This window comes from Megascapheus bottae, chromosome 5 (genome assembly GCF_031878675.1).
Source record: "Megascapheus bottae isolate mThoBot1 chromosome 5, mThoBot2.hap1, whole genome shotgun sequence".
In the NCBI taxonomy this organism is placed as follows: domain Eukaryota; kingdom Metazoa; phylum Chordata; class Mammalia; order Rodentia; family Geomyidae; genus Megascapheus; species Megascapheus bottae.
In genome coordinates, this window is record NC_143513.1 from 64,931,285 (window position 1) to 64,954,799 (window position 23,515).

Sequence of the window (23,515 nt, forward strand, 5' to 3'; positions counted from 1 at the left end):
TTAGCCATCAATTTTCTTTTAACAAGGGACTGGATTCAACTACTCATTTGATAGAAATGTAAGATACATATGAATATCTATGTACACATATGTATATAATAAATACTATAGTTCCCCAGGATTTTCATTTTTACCCAGGATTTAATAACACATCAGAAGACAGCATGGCGCTAGTACTAGTAATTCAAAAAAATAAATTCATCAATGTTTTCTTTTAAAAGAACAGCTATTATTCTGTATTATCACTTTAATTTGCCTCTGATTATTTGCATTTTAATTTGGACTGCATATATCTATTTCAATAACAAGAAATAATAAGACTGACCTGTGTGGCAGGTCAGTCATGCTCATGTAAAGCTGACAATGGGAAGAGGATCACAGTAATTCTGATCACACTGTTATATTAATCCCCAAAGAGAACATCTAAGCTTCTGGAACACTTTGATAGTCAAAGTGAGTGACTAGATGGTATGATCAAGAGGGGGTATATATGGATAGGGAAAAAGAAAAATGAAAGTATCTGAGAAATAATATATTTAAACAAAAACATATCTGCTTCAACTTCAATGTTTCCCTTTCCTCAAACAACAGAAAGGAGGGTTTGTCATATACTATATCCTTTTACCACCTTCAAATTTGGCTTGGAGTCTATTTCATACTTGTCTAAAGATTTAAAGTCTTCATCTTGTTCTTTAGAGTAACTTTTTACCTTGTAGATTCATAAATATGTTGAAGACATGAAAATAAGATTCCCTTCCATTCCACAGTTACTCAAAAGTACATGTCTAGCTTATTTGTCAATAATAAAATTCACATATATATATAACTAGAATTCAATGATTCTCTAACATGGACTCCCCAAGAACATTTCTGTGATCCTAGCAGGCTCCTGGAATGCCATACAGAAAGAGAATTTCTTCAACAACGCACAGTTACACATTTTTAGCAACTTCTTAAGAAAAGAAAGCATAGTTTCACTGGCGGCATCTTCTTTTCTTAATGATGCATAATGTTAGAAGAGGAAATAAGAAAGATGAATAAACACATGAAGAAATGCTCCACATATCAGGCAATAAAAGAAATGCAAATCTCACCTCACTCCAGTTGGAATGGCCAATATCAAGAAATCTAACAATAGTTGCTGGCATGGAAGTAGCAAGAAGGAAACACTTCTACACTGTTGGTGGGGATGTAAAGTTGTTTAACCACTTTGGAATGCAATATGGTGATTCCTCAAAGGACTAAACATAGAGCTCCCTTATGATCCAGCAATCCCACTACTGGGCATGTACCTGAATGTCCAGAAACAAGGACATACTAAAGCTACTAGCCCAATGATGTTCTTTGCATTATTGACCATAGCTAAGATATGGAATCAACCCAGATGCCCCTCAGTAGATGATTGGATCAAGAAGATGTGGTATTATACACTATGGAATTCTATGCTGCCATCAGGAAGATTGACATCGCTTCATTTGTGAGGAAATGGAAAGACTTGGGAAAAAAAGAAACTTAGGCTCCAAGGTTTCCCTTATTTGTAATAATTAGTATACATCTAGGACTCTCCTAGCAGAAGATCTCAATAGCTTAAAAGCTATGTACATATAGGAGGAGGATAAGGAAAATGAACTACAGGACATGGAAATAGAGGTTTATGTGATTGTTGTTCTTAATGTAGTATGTGAAGTTATTTCTTTTTCTTTTTTCTTCCTTATGGTTTATCTCATGTTGTTGCTGTATCTGACTTTGTTATCTGGTATATTGTGTATACATTTATTTGCTTATTTGAAATATGGAAGGGAAGGGGAAAAACAAGGTGGTTGGGAGGGGGTGAGGGAGAGGAAGTGGGAGACAAACATGAAAAAAGGTATCAATGTTCAAGAAGTAATGTACCCACTAACTGATGACTATAACTGTAACTCCTATATATGTTACCCTGAGAATACAATTTTTAGAAAAAGAAATAATGAAGTTATTTATATGAGGTATATGATAATCAATATATAATTCTGTTGTAGTAGATTAAACTGAAGCGAAGCATGTATGCTCTGCCTAAAACAAACTGAAATTCATGGATTTTAATGTGCTTGTTGTTTACAGCTTCATATTATCATAGACAAATATGCATAATGTACTTTAAATTTTACTTTAAAAACTTCAGGAGCCGGCTGCAGTGGCTCATGCCTGTAATCCTAGCTCCTCAGGAGGCTGAGATCTGAGGACACAAAAGCCAGCCTGGACACAAAAGGACCTGAGACTCTTATCACCAATTAACCTCTAGAAAATGGGAAATGGGGCTTGGCTCAATGGTAAGGTGGTAGCCTTGAGCTGAAGAGCTCAGGGACAGCACCCAGGCCTAGGGATAGGGCAGAGCCTTGAGCTGAAGAGTTCAGGGACAGTACCCAGGCCAAATTCAAGCCCCATGGTCCACAAAAAATTTTTTTTAAAAAAAATCTATTCAGGGGGCCGAGAGTTTGGCCTAGTGGTTAAAGTGCTTGCCTAGCATGCATGAAGACCCAGGTTCGATTCCTTGGTACCACATACATAGAAAAAAGCTGGAAGTGGCTCAAGTGGTAGAGCTCTAGCTTTGAGAAAGTCCAAGGACAGTGCTCAGGCCCTGAGCCCAAGCCCAGGACTGGCAAAAAAAAAAAAAAAATCTATTCAGGAATAACATTACACAGCACTGATTTCAAATTATATAATTTCTTCTTGTTGGGAGACTATAAAAGATAAGAGGTTTGGCTGGGAGCTGATGGCGCATATTGATAATCCTAACTACTGAGGAGGTTGAAATCTGAGCCAGGCTGGGTAGAAAAGTCCTATTGTAAAAGTCATATACAGAGGGGTTACAGTTATATAAATAAGGTAATGAGTACACTTCTTGTTGATCAAGTTATCTCCAAATAAAAACTAAAAAGCTGGAAGTTAAACTGTCTTGAGTGTTGGAGTGCCAACCTTGGCAAAAAGCTAAAGGATAGTACTCAGGCCCAATGTGTAAGTCCCAGTACAGGCACAGGCACACACACATGGACACAAGCACATGCACGTGCACACAGAGAAACATGAGGGGTGATGTTTGCTTTTATAACACATTTTGTTTTTCATTTTTTGGCAACATTGAGATCTGTATTCAAGGTCTTACTGCTATCTACATAGGACTTCTACCACTAATTCTTTTAAGAGTATAGCAGAATGTATTACATAAGCACAGTAGATATAATAGGTCTCTAAAATGTTTTTAATATTGAATAAGTGGAAGTTTATATTCACTTAACAATACCTTCTATTTTCTCCTTTGGCTCCTGGCACCAACCAATTTTTTTCTTCTGAGACTATTCACTGTAGATTCCGAATACAAATTTCTAAAATTTGTGACTTGTTTATTTCATTTCCAATATTGCAATGAAGATTCATTCATGATGTCCTATGACAGGATTTACTTCTTCTAAAACCCGAAGAGTATTAAACTGAATGCATATGCTCCCCTCCCCTTTTATTTAATGTATCCCTTCCTTTATGGGCATTTAAAATGTTTTCATAAGCTATATATGGTGAAAAATGTTATGTTATGTTGTGATCCTGATTTCCATTCTGTTGGATAAATATGTAAAAGTGGGACTGATGGATCAAAAGTAATTATATTTTTAGGAAACCTAAATTTTCTTTCTATAGTAATTACACCATTTTGTAGTTCAATTTTTTTTATGATATCAAAATCTTAGTAACATTAGATAATAGTGGAAGTAACTGGAACTAGGTCAAAGTAAAAAGCTTCTGTCAAGTAAAACAAATAAATAGTGAAAAAATAATCAACCTATAGAATGGTTATAACATGCAGTTGAATTTACTTTGCTGATGTAATATTGAAGACATTTATATTTACATTCACACACGATACTGGTGTATAGCTTTTAACTTTGTAGTCTTTCATTTTGGTACCAGGTTAATGCTGGAATCATAAAATGAGTTTGGAAGAGTTCCCTACTTTTCAGTTTTTTGGAAGAGTTTGAGAAGGACTGGCATTAATTCTTCTTTAAATATTTGGCAGAATTTTTCAGTGAAGCCATCTGGTCTTGGGCTTTTCTCTCTTTTGGGGTGTTTTTGATTAGTGAGTTAATCTCATTATTAGTTCTAGGTCTATTCATATTTTCTGTTTCTTCATGAATCAGGATAGGTAGTCTTTAAGAAAATCATTCCTTCTCTTAGAATCTATTGTGTTTCAATAGCAAAAGTTGTTAATTTGCCCTTTTATTTCTGATTTTCAGAAGATTTTTTTCTTAATCTAAATAAAAATGTGTCAATTTTAGTTTCATTGATTTTTTTCCACCCAAGGTTTTACTATTCTCTATTCCTTTTATTTCTACTCTTGATTATTAGCATTTCCTCTCTTCTATTTATTTTGTGAGTACACATTTCAAGTTCCTTAAGATGCAAGTTAAGTTGTTCATTCACAATTTTCATATATAAATATTACAGAATTTTAATATTCTGTATTTCTTTATATATACATATACTTTAATCAACAAATTTTATTATAAGTTCTTATGCATTCCTGTTGCTTCTTAGCATCCTTCTTTAAAAATGTATTCTTGTCAAAAAGCAGACTACAAAGTCTAAAGACCATTGAATAGCCATAGAACATGTATCATAGTTGTTTGGCAATTAGAAATCACAACTGGGCTTCTGTTATAAAACATAGAAAGAGCTGAGCTTCTGAAACCAACACTGAAATTATAGCGTATAAGAATATCCCATATTTTACTACTTACCAGTTCCTTTGCTCAAATATGGGGGCTTAAAGAATTTTACTACGCCGTAGACATTGACAATTGTACCACCCTTAAGTTGATTCAGGGGTGTGTAAATATAGCTTGATGTTGGAACCTAAATAATGAAAAACAGTAATTACATCATTAAGAATCCACAATTTTAGAATCATATTCTGATAATATATGTTAATTATCATCTATAAAACTGTATTTAAACCTTATTTTAAGTGTTTTACCATATAAACTGAAAAAAGTAATGCAAGTAAGGCAAGACCAAATTAAGACCCAGGAATGGCAAGATTCAGGCAAGACCCAGGCAAGACTCAGGCAAGGCCAGATCTACGCAAGACCCAGGCAGGGCAAGACCCATACAAGTCCCATGCATGACCCAGGCAAGGCACGGCAAGGCAATGCAAGGGAAGACCCAGGCAAGACCCAAGTGAGGCGAGGCAAGACCCAGGCGAGGCAAGGAATATAAGTTAAGAATATAAGCTAACTACTTTTCTTTAGAAATATTTGCATTTACAAGTGATCTAACTGGCACACTAGCCTATAAATGCATAAGTAACTTATAATTTAGTTGGGACATTGTAATTCTGCAATAAGAAAGCAGAGAACGGTATTTTGAAGTATTAGTGGTTAATATATAAATAGAAGAAATATCACAAAATAAAAATATTTTTAAAATATGTATATCTTCAATGTTAGAAATATATGAGAAGAGTTTTATAAAAAGGAAATGACTGATGTATCAGAAGATATCTCAGGATGTCCTAAAAAGGCCAATAGAATATTGGTGCTGCTGTATGGAGGTTCCTCAAAAGACTAAACATAGAGCTTCCCAATGACCCAGCAATTCCACAACTTGGCATTTACCCAACCATCCAGAAACAAGGGCATACTAAATCTACTAGCACAATGCTGTTCATTGCAGCACTATTTACCAAAGCAAAGATATGGAACCAACCCAGATGTCCCTCAGTTGATGAGTGGATCAACAAGATGTGGTATTTATACACAATGGAATTCTATGCTGCTGTCAGAAAGAACAACATTGCCCCATTTGTAAGGAAATGGAAAGACTTAGAAAAAAATCCTATTAAGTGAAGTAAGTCAGACTCAAAGGAACATAGGCCCAATGGTTTCCCTCATTTGTCATAATCAGTAGAAACCTTGGGCTCTCCTAGCAGAGATTTACAATAGAACAAAACCTAGATAGGATGAGGCTACATGAAAGACCTCCAGGATACAGAAACAAGAGCCATATAATGAGTGATTGTTGTCCTTAATGTACTATGTTATCTCTCATCTCTTTTGCTGTCCCTTGGTTATCTCATATTATAACAGTATTTCACCTTGTTATCTGATATATTGTATATATGCTTGATTGATTATTTGAAATCGAATAGGGATGAGGAGTGGGGTGGGGGGAGGGAAATGGGGACCATGAGATGAGAAAGGGTATCAAGGTATGTGAAGTAATGCACCTTCTATCTGGTGAATATAATGTAACCCTTCTATTAATTACAATAAAAATATATGAAAAAAAGAATATTGGTGCTGCTAATGTTCTAATAATACTAAAAAAAGTTTTCTATATAGTACTATGAAGATTTGTAGTAAACTATTATAGCTATCTTCAAATGAGTACTTCCATAACTCCTAAAGAAGTTATAAACAACTATGCATAAATGTAGAAAAAAGCTGTTTGCAAGGATGTATCTTCATAGGATTAGGAATATTCAATTATTTTTAAAATATAGCAGTTTTGTGGCAGCAACATCAACCCACACACAGTCCAATTTCAAATAAGGTTATTCATCATTTTGAATGTTAAAATTTTTAAATTAACTAAAAATGAATTCCCTTTTTTAGGAAGGCTAACTTCATAAAACAAACACACAAAAAAGTAGGTCTTAAAAATCTAATCAGGCGCAGTGACTCATGCCAGTAATCCTAGCTACTCAGGAGGCTGAGACCTGAGGATCATGGTTCAAAGCCAGCCTGGGCACTAAAGTCTGTGCTGTGGCTCAACGGGTAGAGCTGAAGAGCTCAGGGACAGCACCCAGGACCAGAGTTCAAGCCCCACAACCAACCAAAAAGAACCAAACAACAACAAAAAATCTAATCAGGTTTAAAAGAAAGCTGCTCTCATCAGTGGTGAAAGGAAAATAGTATTTAAAAGAGACATGTTCTTCAGCTAACAGAACCCAGGACTGTATGTGCACACGCATCTCTGGAGCACAGAAACCAGTGAGGAAGACCAGCACTGCTCATGGAAGCTCACCATTACCATCATCCAAGTAACTGGCGTTCCTAACACAGGGCCAAAACACCTGCTGCGCCTAGCACTGGAAATCACCCACTCTTCTATATGCCAGTTAAGTTACATTTTTCACTGTATTTCAATGAATTGACATTTCTCATTTTAGTCTCATACAAGGTTTGTCATCTCTGATTTTTAGTTTTTTTTTTTAACTTTTTTGTCCCCTCCAGTTCCAGGCTTGAGCTCAGTGACTGGCCACTGTCCTTGGCCTTTCTCATGGGTAGAGCTCTATCACTTGAGCCACACCACCACTTCTGGCTTTGTTGTGTGCATGTGGTACTGAGGAATTGAACCTAGGTCTTTGTGCCTGCTAAGCAAGCACTCTACCACTAGGCCAAACTCCTGGCCCTCATCTCTGTTTTTAATGGCCTGTCCTTCCATTTGTTCAAGAAGAGAGGGAATGAAGGAAAGAGAGAGAAAAAGAGAGATAGGGAGAGAGAGATAATTTATGCTTAACTCCTTGAAGGGACTTTTTAAGACTATGTTAAAACAGGTTCTATTTGGGGTTGAAAAACAACAGGAAGAGGAAAATTAAAGGAGTGTATGGAGTAAGGATAGGGTTGAAGTAGTCTATATATGTGTATGAAATTAGAACAGTGAAACCTGTTGAAACTCTTCTGATAAAGAGGAAAGGCTTGATGGAGTATGCAGCATGTATACCGGGAAGCATTACATCAAAACCCTGTCTATAACTAACACAGGCTAATTAAGAAATGAGAAAGAATTTCTTTACTTAAAACTATAAACTTTGTCAAAATACAATTCACCTCATAATAACTGGTTTAATTACAAGCTAATGAAAGCAAAAGGAATGACTTGCCTACAGTCTAAAAGTAATACAAATTTCAATGCTTTAGATAGTATAAACATTTTTATTTTTGTTTGTGCATTCACAGCTTAAGCAAAACATGAGTTCTCCAAGCAGCAGAGTAATCAGATGAAAATTACTAGGTAAATGTAATACTAACAAATGGACACTTAATGTAACACTACCAGACATATAAAACAGTGAGAATTATATTTTCCTATTAAATTGATACTATTTCAAATGCAGACTGTAAAGCAGACTAATTTAAAATCTAACCATAAAGCAGATCAGAAAATAAAGTGGATATATATTTATGGGGGCATACAGAGGTATATATATTCTAAATTAAGTGAAATATCTTACCAAAGACATTGATTCTGTGGGACAACCTCTTAGAGACTTAACATAAACCTAAAATTTAAAAAGGAAAAGAAAAACCAAGTAAGAAATGGATCTTATTTGTATGAAATCTACCTCCAGTGTGAAAAATAAGACACAGGCCTTACGAAGATCCTCAAATTTTCAATTTTTTAAACTTAAAATATTCAACTGGTAAGGACACAGAAAATGGTGCTCCAAAATATACTAGTTTGTATTTTAAACTGACATTACCTAGTATGCAGCAAATGGAAAAGATGTTTTATTTGTTTTGTGCCAGTACAGTACTAGTACTAAAGCAACTGGCCTCAAGCATGTTTCACTCAGAGATGACACCTACCACTAGAGCCATTCTAGCATTTTGCTGGTTAATTAAAGATGATTAACTGCAGATTTACAAAAATTCTACTTCTATCATATGCCTTTATAAAGTTCATTAAAACCACAACATAAGCAGAGAAAAAAATATATATTTACATAAACTGTTGGTCTGAAGTCTTCAAACACTTTAAATACACGCAATGTTTGGCATCTTTATTTGTTGACAAAGATGATGAAAATAGAATAAATCCAGTCACTGCAATGGTGTTCTATATTTGAAAAATTATTTTATTGAATCCTTGAATATCTATCAAGTATAATATAAAGCCTTATTTAAAATATTACTTAAAATGGGAGATATTGTAGAAAATGTAATTATTGTATAAAATCTAAAGTGCTTTAATGATTAATGAATACACAATTTAATTACTATTTCTCTCTAGTATCTACTACCTACTGCCATAATACAGACACAGATTAATGAAACACTACATAATAATGAAAACACTAAACCACTTAATATCTACTCATTAGGACTTTTGAGTTCATATAAGTGAACTGCATATAAAAGCACAATAGGATCATAGATCTCTTAGTAATCAAATCGAAAAATTAATCTCAAAAGTCAGACATATTGAGAAAGCACTGTAATTGGAGTAAAAGCTACTATTATTTTTTTAAGGGCTCACAGGTTTTCTCTTCTCAGATTTAAGTTCTGATGTTTTATAGTTCACAATAACATTTATTAACAAATATATGTATGTTCCAGTGTACAGCCTGGGCTACTGTACAGACTTATTCTGGTCTACTATACAGGTTTTCTATTTTATTTTCTAGAATTTTTCCTTTACAAAGGCTTTTATATAAGGTCTTTTTGGAAAAACTGTCTTTCGAACTTCTCTGTCCAACAGCAAGGAGACTAAAACTATAGTTCAATAAAAATGAGGCCTCAGACTTACTAGGTGAGCCCCCTTACTGGACCCATACCTCCAGTCTGGCTTTTTACTAGTTATTTTGAAATTGGACTCAAAGATTTGGCTACCCTTGCTGGTACTGACTGAATTCCTTCAGATTTCAACCTGAGTAGCTAGGATTTCAATTGTCTAGCTGAAATAATAGAAATTTAGAACATTAACTGTATAGCAAGTTTACAGCATTTAACTTCCTCAAATACTAAAGACATATTTGGAGATATACTATTATTTAATAACAAACCAACATGTTAAATATGAACATTAGGAAAAATAACTGAATCAAAGTAAAGACCCTCCAAAAAAGTGAAATCTATCTTTGGCAATGTATCTATAAAATTCTTGTGCATTCTAGGGCTCCTTGGCCCAGGACAAAACATCCTAAATAAATATCCAGAAACACAACAAATAAAAGAAAGGCTAGACAAATGCAATTGCATTAAACTGTAGAGCTTCTGCATGCCAAAGGACACAGCTAGCAAGATAAATAGAAAGCTCACAGATTAAGAATGGTCACTAGCTACACAATAGACAAGGGCTTCATATCAAAAATATACCTACAGCTAGCAAGAAGCATGGCTGTAATCCTAGCTACTCAGGAAGCTGAGATCTGAGGACTGTGGTTTAAAGCCAACCCAGGCACTAATGCCCATGAGACTCTTATTTCCAATTAATCACTAGAAAACCAGAAGTGGCACTGTGCTTCAAGGGATAGGGCAGTAGCCTTGAGCAGAAAAGCTCAGGGACAGCACCCAGGCCCAGAGATCAAGCCCCACGCTACAGCTCAAAAGAGCTACAGCTCAAAAAATTAAACTCCCCAATAAAAATCCTTAAAGAAATTAATAAGTGAGCTAAAGAATTAAAAAGAGACTTCTCTGGAGAGGAAATATGAACAGCCAATAGACAAATGTTCAACATCTCAGGCCATAAAAGAAATGCAAATTCACCTCACCCTATTTAGAGTGAAAATTATCAAAACAAATAATAACAGATGCTGGTAGGGCTGTGCCCAAAATTGTTGATGGGGATGTGAACTTGTTTAACTACTCTGAAAAGAAATATGGAGGTTCCTCAAAAAGTCTAAAACATAGAGCTCCCCTATGATACTGCATTCCCACTCCTGGGCATTTACTTAAATGACCACAAACAAGGCCTCACTATAGCTACCAGCACAACTATGCTCAATGCAGCATTATTTGCCATAGCTAAGATGCTCCTCAGTAGATGAATAGATCAAGAAACTGTGGTATATATACAAAATGGAATTCTATTCTTCCATCAGAAAGGATGTCATTCATGGACTCATTCATAAGAAATGGAAAGACTTGGAAAAAATCATATTAAGTGAAGTAAGTCAGACCCTCATTTGCAATAATTAGTGTATGTCTAGGATGGCCCTCGCAGAGAATCACAATAGCTCTATAGATACGTACATACGACCACATAAAACGATGCTAGTCAAAATGAACTCCAAGATATGGAAACAAGAGGGTTTTGTTTTTGTTTAAATGTACTGTGTAAAGTATTTTTTTTCTTTACTCCCTCCCCCATCCCCTTTACTCTATCTCCTGCTGTCACTGTTTTTAATTTTGGTACCTGGTGTCTTGTATATACATATATGATTTGGGGAAGAGAATGAGAATAACAAAATGGTAAGACAAGCCAAACGGTGAACCAAAGCAATAGTGATATTCACAAGACGCTATGTTGAAATTGAACTTTATAACTTTGGGGAGAGGGGGGTGAGGACAATTGGAGGGCAGGTGCTGTCCCTTGGTTATCTCATATTGTTACAGTATTTCACTTTATTATCTGCTATATTGGATATATTTGTATTTGGTTATTTGAAATTGGATAGGGAAGGGGGGAAAACATGATGAGAGGGTGGGGGTAGGGGGGAGGGAAATGGGGACCAAGACATGAGAAAGGGTATCAATGTATGTGAATTAATGCACCTTCTATCTGGCAAATATAATGTAACCCTTCTATTAATTACAATAAAAATATATGAAAAAAATGAAATATATGAAAAAACTAAAGTTGGATCCTTCTTTGTCACCTTGCACTAGAATTAACTCCAAATGGATCAAAGACCTGGAGGTAAAAGCTGACACACTAAAAACTCTACAGGAAGGAATAGGAGATACACTAGGCCTCCTTGGCACAGGTCGAAACTTTCTTAATAAGGACCAAGAATCACAACAAATCAGAGAAAGGCTGGATAAGTGGGACTGCATTAAACTGCAGAGCTTTTGTATGGCAAAGGACATAGCTAGTAAACTAATCAGGAAGCCTACAGAGTGGGAGAAGATCTTCACCAACCAAACAACGGACAAAGGCCTCATATCTAAAATATATCAACAACTCAAAAAATTGAATCACTCCAAAACTAACCTCCAAAGTAACAACCATCCCATTAAAAAATGGGCCAAAGACTTAAAGAGAGTCTTCTCTGAAGAAGAAACAAAAATGGCCTATAGACACATGAAGAAATGCTCAACATCTCTGGTCATAAAAGAAATGCAAATCAAAACAACTCTAAGATTCCACCTCACTCCAGCTAGAATGGCCAGGATTAGGAAAATGAATGACAACAGATGCTGGAGGGGATGTGGCCAGGAGGGATCACTACTACACTGTTGGTGGGAGTGCAAACTCGTCCAACCACTATGGAAAGCAGTGTGGCAGTGCCTCAAAAGGCTAAACATAGAACTCCCCTATGACCCAGCAATTCCACTACTTGGCATTTACCCAACCATCCAGAAACAAGGACATACTAAACCCACTAGCACAACAATGTTCATTGCAGCACTATTCACCATAGCAAAGATATGGAACCAACCTAGATGTCCCTCAGTTGATGAGTGGATCAACAAGTTGTGGTATTCGTACACAATGGAATTCTATGCTGCTGTCAGAAAGAATGACATCGCCCCATTTGTTAGGAAATGGAAAGACTTAGAAAAAATCATATTAAGTGAAGTAAGCCAGACTCAAAGGAACTTAGGCTCAATGGTTTCCCTCATTCGTCATAATCAGTAGAAACCTTGGGCTCTACTAGCAGAGATTTGCAATAGAGCAAAATCTTGATACATAAGGACATATAATGTGAAGCTAATTAAAAGGACCTTCAGGATAGTGAAACAAAAGCCATATAATGAATGATTGTTGTCCTTAATGTACTATGTTGTCTCTCATCTCCTTTGCTGTCCCTTGTTATCTCATGTTGGTATAGTATCTCACTTTGTTATCTAATATATTGAATTTATTTGTATTTGGATATTTGAAATTTGATAGGGAAGGGGGGAAAACCAAGACGGGTGGAGGGTGTGGGGGGGGAGGGAAATGGGTACCAAGACATGTGAAAGGGTATCAATGTATGTGAATTAACGCACCTTCTATCTGGCAAATATCATGTAACCCTTTTACTAATTACAATAAAAAATAAAAAAATAAAAAAAAATGAGGCATGGGCTAACACTGTTAGAAAAAAATGTACTCACCACCTTATTATATAACCATAACCCCTCTATACCTTACCTTTACAATAAAATTTTAAAAATTCATGTGCATGAAATAGATACTCTTAACAGTTTTATTTTGAAATGAAAGAAATCTTTGCATGTAAAGAGAAGTTTTACACAACTGACACAACTCAATAAATTATTTCTAAGCCGTAACAATTTATCTGAATATAGTATGTCTGCACTATGCAAAGCTGTCAGCTAATCCAATGCCCACTTGAACTTTGATTAAATTTCAATCTGGAGGTATTCAGAGAGTAAAATAATTAACTGTAGGCAAAGCAAGACCAAAAGCCAGATTGCTGGGCTCAAGTTCCAGATGTTGCTCTCTGCCCCACCCTTATTATCTTTGGGTTATGTCTAATTAGAAGGCAAAAATAAAGCTGTCTTGGAACACATACCTACTATGTTCTAACATTTTGACAACTGTGGAGAAAAGCCTTTTATCCCCATTCAAAATACCAGAGAACAAAGTGCTGAATGTTACTGACTCGTTGTGTCAGTGATTTAGGAACTATAACCTCGGCTATCGCTGAAAACATGTACCCAGAGCCTTTTACTTGCTATCTCCTGTCTAACTTTTGTTTCAAATATCTGGAGAATCACTTCTTCACCTCCTTCAAGTCTCTGCTTAAATGTCACTATATTAATCTTTGATGCCAGATGAAATTATACCTTGTTTCTACTTCTCATCTACCTTAACTCTCTTCAACCGCTTTATTTTCTCCAGAGCACCCTTTACTTGAAAAGGCATATGTTTACTAAGCTATTTATAGTCTGTCTTTCGCAATTAGACAGAAAAGAACTGTTGAGGTCTACTCTAGTTCTTACAAAGCCGGCAGGGGCCATACCACAGAGGACCAGACACCAACCACAATAACAAGGACTGCCTTCCGTCTTTTTGACCCTGCTGGAGTATTCAGGGAAGGGAACAGGAAAATCACTTCAAGGCTCCTGAATGGAATGACAAGAAGCTCTTGGAAATCTAAAAAAACAAACACAAAAAAGTTATCATGGAATAAAAAACTTTCAGTTATTTCAATAGTTATATCCATATGTATATGCCTACTGACTACATGTTAACTGTGGACATTCTTGTCAGTCTTAGTTTAGTTACAATTATCTATGTAATTCACTTGGACAACTGCCACAGCTCATTGAAAAAAAAAGACAAGGTATCTATCCTACTGACTGCTACAGCCCAATCAGTTAATATATGAAAGAAACATTTCAAGAAATTTCAAGATAACATTTAAAAATGCCTTAAGAGAAGTTAAGAATTAAATATTGTGGCTTGGGAAAATCAGCAGATCCCAAATATTGCCAAAACCACCTGCACAACTCACATATTTATGTGCTTATTTAATAACAAGAGCAATAAAAAATGTGAATGAAGTGGGTTTTAATCATTTTAGTGCTTCTACTTTTTGCTATGTCTCCAGTTTTTTCCTTTATCTCATGCATTTTTTAATCGTTTTTCATTTATCTAGTTGCATATAGGGGTTTCAATTCAACATGTCAGTTTGTGAATACAATGCATTCTCGTATCTCGATCAGTATCACCCCTTTCACAATTCTCCCCATCTCTCTCAACTCAACCCATTCCCTCAATTTTTCTAGTTCCATTTACATGTATTTGTCAGCAATTTGTACCATGTTTCCCTAAATAATCTAAGACATAGAATTTTTAAAAAATACTTAATGGGTGAGAGAACATTTCAGAATATTCTAATAATATTTCATCTCATAGGCTGCAAGAGTTTCATTTTCTAGCAACACATCTCATTGTGTTCAGTGAATATGAGGCATACATATGCAACTGTAAATTAACACAACTAATAAGGTACTCACACAAAAAATAATGGTTTCAATTCAAATATTTATTTAATGTAAGAAAAAAGAATTAAGATTTGGCATTAAAAATTTAAATTCAGAATTTAGGGAGCAGTTATTCTCATGGACAATTGGATTGTTTTGAAAAACAAGCTCACTGACCACTAAAAGCTTACAAACACATGCCCACTCCAGTTCTACCATGCTTTCGCTTCAGTCACTGTGGATTTGTCTTCCATTACTGGAAAGCCTCCACAGTGATTTCCCCACCTCAGATTCTACTCTGACAAAAGAAAAGAAAATGAACAATACTTTATGAAATAACAGAATTAATGTTTTATTTTCAGATGTAATAATAAAACTGCTTGAATGTCCAAATAAAAACAAAGATACATAGACATGTGTTTACAGGCATAAGTTCAATACTTTATAGTATTACAAAATGGTAACACAGTACCATTCTTGACCTGCTCCGTTTCCCACCTGGGCCGGTTCACCCCTCCTTAGACAACCTGGTGTTTCCCCACTCCCAGGAGGTCACCATATTGATGCCGAACTTAGTGCGGACACCGGATCGGCATAGCGCACTGCAGCCCAGAACTCCTGGACTCAAGCCATCCTTCGGGCTCAGCCTTCCGAGTAGCTGGGATTACAGGCGCGCGCCACCCCGCCCGGCCACAGTACCATTCTTTATACAATCTATGTACTATAAATATACATATATATGTATAGTTTTGGAATCTACTTTGCATAATAAAATTTTGTACTTGAAATTATATAGTCTCTTCAATTTGCCTCAAATTATGGCAAATAGTAAAGTGAGGTGAAGATGCAACAAAGTAGCCGCAAACTGGTGAAGTTGTATGACAGACATGGAACATTCTCTATATAATTCTGTTTCTACTTTTTTTTGAAATCTTTCATAGTAAAATGTTTAACAATTAATAGAATGTTTCATTAAAAAATAAAATGTACTGAGAAAAATACAGGAAGTATACTGATTTAAATCCTTTCAGAAACCCTTTAGGCATATTCACAGTTTACTGAGGCTGCTATCCTAGCTCTCTTATTATAATCACCATTATTCAGCCTAATTTCCCATTAGGCTAGAGACAGTGGCTTCCATAAGGTCAAACACTGTATCTTATTAATTTAGTTACTCTAGAGTCTAACCTAATGTCTTTCAAAATGTCAATCCTTAATAAATGTTTACTGAGTCTAAATGAATGCAAGTGAAAATAGAGACACAATATAGACAATATCATTTGAAACTGTAATTTTTTACAAAGTAGAAATTTTCCTGCCATATGTCATTTACTCATTCAAAATAAATTGAAATCGCATTTTTGATACTCATGAAACATTACATAAAAGAAAAGTCTAATGCTAAACAACTTTAGACACTAATGCTGACATAATTTAAAAATTAATACACATGTAGAAAAAAATAAATTCTAAGATGAACCACCAAAAAGTGGTTAATCTGTTGAACCAAGTATAAACTAGCTATCCATTTGTTAGTTACTACTTAAATTCAGGTTGTATAAAATTTAAAATCTTATTTCCTCAGCCACACCCATTACATCTCATGCCACACATGAGTAGTGCCTACTCTACTGGCAGGTGCTTTAATCCACGCAAACATATGATGTTACTGCAGAGAACTATATCGCACACATTTTTTTTGTTGTTTTTTTTTTTTGCCAATCTTGGGGCTTGAACTCAAGGCCTGAGCATTGTCTTTGGGCTTTCTCAAAACTAGAGCTCTACCACTTGAGAGACAGCACCACTTCCAGCTTTTTCTATGTATGTGGTACTGAGAAATCAAACCCAGATCTTCATGCATGCTAGGCAAGCACTCCCCATCAGTAGGCCAAACTCCCAGCCCTCATTTTTGATCATGTATTTCCTAAGTAATGCACATGTGTGCATTTCATTTATTTAGGCTAAGAAAACCTAACAACAAAATTTGCTAACTCCATTACTTTACCCCTTTTTTTGTCAGTACTAGAGTTTCAACACAGGGCCTCCAGTATGGCTTGCCATACTGAGCCATTTCCATAACCCACTGCTTCCACTCCTAAAGGTACAAAATCAACAACAATGACATGAATGTTCACTATCAATGGTAGAACAAGCACCTTTACCTTATTCCTGATACCAAGAGCTATAGGATTTTTATAAATACCCTTCATCATGGTGAGAAAGTTCTATATATTTATACTTTCTGAGTGTCTTATCCATGGAAGGCGTAGGGTGGATTTTTATCACATATTTTTTTCTGTGGCAAATATGCTTATGTGATTTCCATTAATCTTCCATTAATGTATTTTAGTGATTGGCTTTCTTACACTAAACCACCTTTGCTTTCCTGAGCATTCACACCTTTTCTTGGGTTGCTTGGTTATTACTTTGTTTAGGATTTCAGAGGAATGTATTTGTTTTGATGTAAGAAAGTATGAACAGAAACTAGTAGTTTTTATGAATTTTAATTAGAATTGACTTATAAAATAAAAATATGTAATTTATGCATTCAACTGAATATTTTAAGTTGGGATAAAGTAAAAGCAGATACCATTTTTTTTCTATGTCAATAATCAATTTTGCCCATCACAGGACTTTTTTAAGTTTAAAAGTGTCACTATTAAGATATGGAACCAACAGAAGTGTCACTGTTTAGGTATCTTTTTAAAAACATAATTAGAAGGGTAAGACAAATCTAAAAAAAAGACAATAAGGTAAACACACCATGATTAATAACTCTAAACTCTTTCAAAGAAAAATAAAATACTTACCCCTTTATAGAAAACTCTGCTGTAGTTCTCTGCCAATTTTCCAAAAACTAATACATAAATAGTGCTGACTTCTCTGAATTTTCTTTCTCTGTTGAGAAAATAGAAAAACATGCATTACTTTTATACACACAACAAAATGATAGCTATATTTTAAAAGTTAAATCAAAAAGTAATCTGGAGAAATTAAAACTACAATTAGCTCTCAGCTTGCAATTATACTTTAAATATTGCAAAAATGATGGTCTGAATGCTATTAGATATTAAAATAAAAACTATACTGTTTCAAATAGGATATAAAAAGAAAATAGAAATTTTATTGTAAATAGTACAGTAACATAACTGTCTTCTATGCTATTTCATGTTAATAACCAAAACAAAGGGAATAAATTCTAGTCATTAAATTTAGAAGTGTCTTAATAGCTCACCACAAAAATGCTTCATTTCTAGTGACAATCAAATTAATTCAATCTACACTTATCAAATCAAAGTCTCATATATTGTTTATTATTTCTTCAGTTATTGCATTAAAATTGCAAATAGATCACTCTTCAACAATACCTATACAGTGCTCCTTTATAAACTGTGATATATCCATGTTAGGAGAGAATACACCAACTGTCTAGATAAAACCTTAATGAAATAACAAGACTTCAAAGAAATTCCATGGTTACAATCAATTCTCTAGTACACCCCAAACGTATGTTCATAAACAAGGCTATTATACAATAATAAAGCTTCATTCTAATGGGCATCTTCTTTAAATAGAAGATTTCTGAGTTCTAAGTACACAAAAAAAAGAAAAAAGCATCACATTACTTTTTTTGTCTCTAAGCCTGTCCACAAATACACATCCAGGATCTAGTGACTGAAGGTTCTATTTCTGAAACTGATCAACCAAGCAAGTTCAACAAAGTAGAACTAACTGAAGTGCACATGAAGAGCCACATATGGAAATGCCAAGTTAGGATGTCCATATTATGAAAGTGTGAAGAGCAAGGAAGCATTCAGCATAGCCAGGACACACTACTGAGTTACTGCTACAGCCTCAGTCCCAAGATCAGTGTGTGATTCATAGGTGGTTAGTTGCAGAATGTTGCAGCGATCTGTTTTTTATTATGTTGCCGACCATTCTTCAAATGAATTATAGACATTATTTGTTTTTATTTTTATTGCTAATGGAGTTTGAATTCAGGGCTTCATACTTGTTCAGCAAGTTCTCTGTTAATTGAGCCATGCCCCCAACCCTTTTATGCTTTAGTAATATTTTGGATAAAGTCTTATAGGGGCTAGGAGGAATAGACACAGACTATGATTTTCCTACTAATGGCTCTCACATCCTTAGGAATCCAGAGATGTGTGGTGATCATGCCTAGTTATTGGTGAAGATGAGGTCTCCCTAAAGTCTGTCCAGGTTGTCCTTAAATCACCTCCTCTCACAGAGCATAAGCCACTATATCTGCCCTTAATTAAGCTTTAAATGAAGACTACTTTATAATTTTCAAATGCTTCCACCTTACCAAGAAGATGACTAAGAAAAAGGAATTTTTCCCTATATAAGGATACTTATTTAAGAAAGACTGCCTTAAAAGTACTTTTAAGAACGTTAAGTAATTAGAATATCTAGGTCTCATCTCTTAAACTAGAAACAGGAAGAGCAATTAAGTAATAAGACTAGGTGTGAAAATGCATGAATTTAATCTAATACTGAAGAAATGTAAGAAAGCTGGAGAGAGATGGAAAAGATAATTACTGCTTAGCACAGTGGCTCATGAACGTAATTATAGCTACATGGGAGGTAGAGGTTGATAGGATCACATAGTTCAAGGTTAGCTTATGCAGTTAACAATAAGCTTCTCAAAAAATAAGCTGGTGTGAAACAGGTACCTATAATATAGATGTGTAAGAGTTGTATGAAGGAGGATCATGGTTACTATCAGAAAAATGCCTAAGGGGAAAAGGACTGAGGGAATGAGTCAAGTGGCAGAACACATGCCTACTAACTACAAGGCTTTAAGTCCAGTGACACCAAAGAACAATGTCAGAAAGAGAAAACTTCTTAGTACATGTGTTTGTTTTACTGGAAATGTACTGGATATTAAAAACTGTTTGATACACATGTGCATATATGCAAATGTAAATTTGCATATTCGTAGATTACAGGTAAAAAGCTAAGAAAAAACAAGTCTACCCCCACACAAACCTTGAAGTCCAATCTTCAAAATAGCTGTTACACCTTTATGGTAACTTAAAGAAGAGATAAGTGAGACTTTCCCCTGAAGCAGAGAGAAAAGTAATTGAAAATTAGAATAATTTTAAAGTATTATAATATCACCTTTGTGAAAGTTGTCAGTCAAAATGGAGTCACTTGTGTCAATCTTAACCAAAAGATAAATAATAAAACTACTTGGAGGTTCTAAAAAGAGAATTCTCATGTAAGACTGCATGATTGTAATTATCAGAAGTTCACCCAGGACCACAGTCTTGTACAAAGGCCACAGAAGCGATGTCTATGAAAGTATCTATGTGGGAAGTGGCACTGTGGCTCAAGTGCTAGAATAGTAGGCTTGAGCTGAAAAGCTCAAGAACAGTTACCAGGCCCAGAGTTCAAGCCCCACAACAGACAACAAAGAAAGACAGAGACAGAGACAGAGACAGAGAGGGAGGGAGGGAGGGAGGGAGGGGGGAAGAAGGGGGGAGGGAGGGAGGGAAGGAAGGAAGGAAGGAAGGAAGGAAGGAAGGAAGGAAGGAAGGAAGGAAGGAAGGAAGGAAGGAAGGAAGTAGCTGTGAGCTTAACCTGACTGGTGCCATTCTTGTTTCTAATGAAGTGTTTAATCTAATCTACATGGTTTCTACAGTTTATTCTGGCTCTAAGATTAATGGTTCTATTATACATTTTTAGGAAATATCCACAGAGATATCTATTTTATTCATGAAATAAAGTTTAAAAATTGATCCAGTAAGACACCCAATAATATTAGACTTCGAGCCAGCAATAGAAAGTACTCATTTTACTGATGAGACAGGAATCATTTTAAATTTTTTTTTTTTTTTGCCAGACCTGGGCTTGAGCTCAGGGCCTGAGCATTGTCCTTGAACTTTCTCAAGGCTAGAACTCTACCACTTGAGCCTCAGCACCACTTCCAGCTTTTTCTATATATGTGGTACCAAGGAATCGAACCAGGGTCTTCGTGCATGCTAGGCAAGCACTTTAACCACTAGGCCAAACTCCTGGCCCCAAATTATCTTTTTTAAATAAGATAATAATCATCAATAAAATATGGCTGTCAGAAATGCACAAAAAATACAGATTCACTTAAAAAGGACAAAGTTCAACAAATAAAAAGTGAACAATTTGCAAATTTCAGGAAAGAGTTCAATGAATACTTCCCTTCTCTATTACCTTTACATTCAATTATTTTTCTATCTACATCCCTTCCACCATTCTTTTTCCACTGGTTTAATGTCATTGCTTACCTAGATTATTTCACTATTTTGAAACTAAGTATGTTTCCTCTAAATTTGCTATGTAAGATGTATTCTTTTATTGGAGGCAGATTAGTTTGAACTCAAAGTGAATCATGTATTTCTTCTACTGATATCTGTTAAGAGGCCTGCGCACCTTTAAGGGTAGCGTCCAAATTCAACATTCACATAACTGCTTCTACCTCAGAGAAAAGTGAAGTGCAATCTGTAATTCTGGAAATTTTAGTTCAATTTTTTTCTTTTCTTTTTTTTTTTTTTTTTTGCCAGTCCTGGTCCATGAACTCAGAGCCTGAGCACTGTCCTTGGGTTTTCTCAAGGCTAGAGCTCTACCATGTGAGCCACAGCACCACTTCCAGCTTTTGTGTTTGTATGTGGTACCATAGTAGAATCGAACCACAGTCTTCGTGCATGCTAGGCAAGCACTCTAGTAGCACTAGGCCAAACTCCTGGCCATTTAGTTCAATTTTCTTGATCCAACATATCAGAAACAAAAGGACCCTCATGCTCAGGAATCACAATGCTGTAACATGTCAGACTTCACAAAAATGTTGGCATCTTTAGTATAGTGACCATAATCATGCACCTTTGTACCTGTGAAATGTATCCCAGTGAATCACGGAACTCTGGAAATGTTCACTAAATGAATGTTGCAAAGTAAAAGGGATTTATTGAACTATTCAGTCTGACCTGTAATTAAAAAAAGATAAAATCTATTCTTAAAACAGCTCTCATAAAGGAACTAAGTATTCCTTTGAGAAAGGTAAATGCTTTCTCACTAAAGGGACTTCTTACCTGAATATATCCCTGGCTATAATTACAATCTGGCTGTAGGCAAATGAAATCTACTTTGTGTAAATTACTTAGTGGCTGAACTTCAGTAACTCCATTAACTTCTTTTAATAATCAACTGGCATATCGGTTCTGCTTCACAGTGATGCCCAAAGTCAATTCAACTAAGGCAGATATAAATACCAATATTTGTTCCAAAAAAAGAAACAACCAAGTTTCTTTAAGCCTCTTTGACTTTGTCTTGCATCTTTCTTTTTAAAAAAAAAAAAAAAATTAAGCCAGTTACCATTGTTGGGATGGGGTAGGCGGCAAGGCCAAAGGAAATGGAAGCTTGGCTCTTTTCTATTTAAGCTCTGTGTGTAAAAGTACCCCTGTCGGTTAAGTTTTAAAGATGTGTAAACACTTCCCTAATGAATTTTTATCACTATGAGTTAAAACTGAAACTGGGGAGGGGGATGAAATGTTTTTCTTTGGGGAACTCTTCAAAATACTGCAGTCAGATTGTATCCAAAGCAGGTGTTTCCAGGGCCTATGTGTAGCCTTCCACCACCACCACCACCTGACAAGGGAACTGGAGTTCACTGGTGCGGGTACCACCTTAACTCGGAAAACAGCATCTCATTCTGAAGTGTCAGCTCCTGGGTTCCCAGAGGCGGGGGGGGGGGGGGGGGGGGGGGGGGAGGGGAGGGGGTGGCCCGGGGCTGAGCGAAAGCCTCCTCCTCCTCCAAGGCCAGGCAGGAGGACGGCGGGAGGCAGCCAGCCGCAGGCTGCACGGCGGCCCCCTGCCAGGTTGCCGTGCCACAACGACACCTTCCCTCTTACCTGAACGAAACCCCGCACTCACCCGCACGCTGGAAGGAAGACTAGGAAGTGTTTGGACCGGCGCGCGCGTGACGTCACACGCACGCCAGCTTCCGTCCCTCTCCCGCCAGCTCTAGCGCATGCGTGCTTAGAATCCCCTCCTGGTTAGCTCCGGAAGGGGGCGGGCTCAGGATCAAGGCCCCGCCCCTTGCAGTTTCCAGCCTTCCAGGGCGCTGAGATGCAAAGCGAAAAACCAGGACTGGAGTTCCGATTCCATTCCATTTCTTGGCTTGGGATAGAAGAGTAAGTTCCCTCCCTCTGAATTAAGCACCCAAGTGCACTTTCCATAAGGAAATATTTATACAAAGATAACAGATGTTGGTGGTTGATGACTTTGTTAGTAAATCCTCTTCTAATGTCTAATATATTTTCCATCGCTTTCTGTAGACGAAGCCACCTCAGTGCAAAAGGAACCACACACCAATTTTTATGTCTGCTTTGTGCTAATGTCTCCTTGATATATTTTTCAGGAAGAAATCGCTATCTGTGAAGCACCTATGTGTTCATTAGGAAGCTTTCTTTTTCAGCCTGGCTCCCCTGTTGTGGTCCCACTGGTTCATATGGGGCATAAGCCAGGACTGACAAGTAAGAGCAGTTCCCGCAACAATCTCCTCTCAAAAGGTACTTTGCTCTAAGCAGTTCATCAGACTTCAATGA

The 23,515-nt window shown here is 36.1% G+C and overlaps 1 protein-coding gene and 1 non-coding gene across 8 annotated transcripts in view; both read right to left on the reverse strand.

Annotated features, from left to right (window-relative positions):
• Positions 1-22,910, reverse strand: part of Pot1 (protection of telomeres 1) — a 58,389-nt gene extending 35,479 nt beyond the window's left edge. For 2 of the 7 annotated variants that reach the window (XM_090333242.1, XM_090333237.1), the window contains exons 1-6: positions 22,820-22,880; positions 17,726-17,813; positions 13,970-14,082; positions 8,759-8,871; positions 8,267-8,314; positions 4,770-4,884 (exon numbers count right to left, since the gene is read on the reverse strand). In XM_090333242.1, coding sequence (XP_090189368.1) covers positions 4,770-4,884; positions 8,267-8,275 — 124 coding nt within the window. In that variant the 5' untranslated portion in view covers positions 8,276-8,314; positions 8,759-8,871; positions 13,970-14,082; positions 17,726-17,813; positions 22,820-22,880. Of the gene's footprint in view, positions 1-4,769; positions 4,885-8,266; positions 8,315-8,758; positions 8,872-13,969; positions 14,083-17,725; positions 17,814-19,925; positions 19,999-21,799; positions 21,896-22,819 lie in introns of those variants that run through there. The other 5 variants (XM_090333239.1, XM_090333238.1, XM_090333240.1 and 2 more) reach the window with 5 other exon arrangements.
• LOC150063524 (signal recognition particle RNA) lies at positions 15,317-15,606 on the reverse strand. Its single transcript, XR_016535748.1, has one exon.
• Positions 22,911-23,515: the final 605 nt, after the last annotated feature.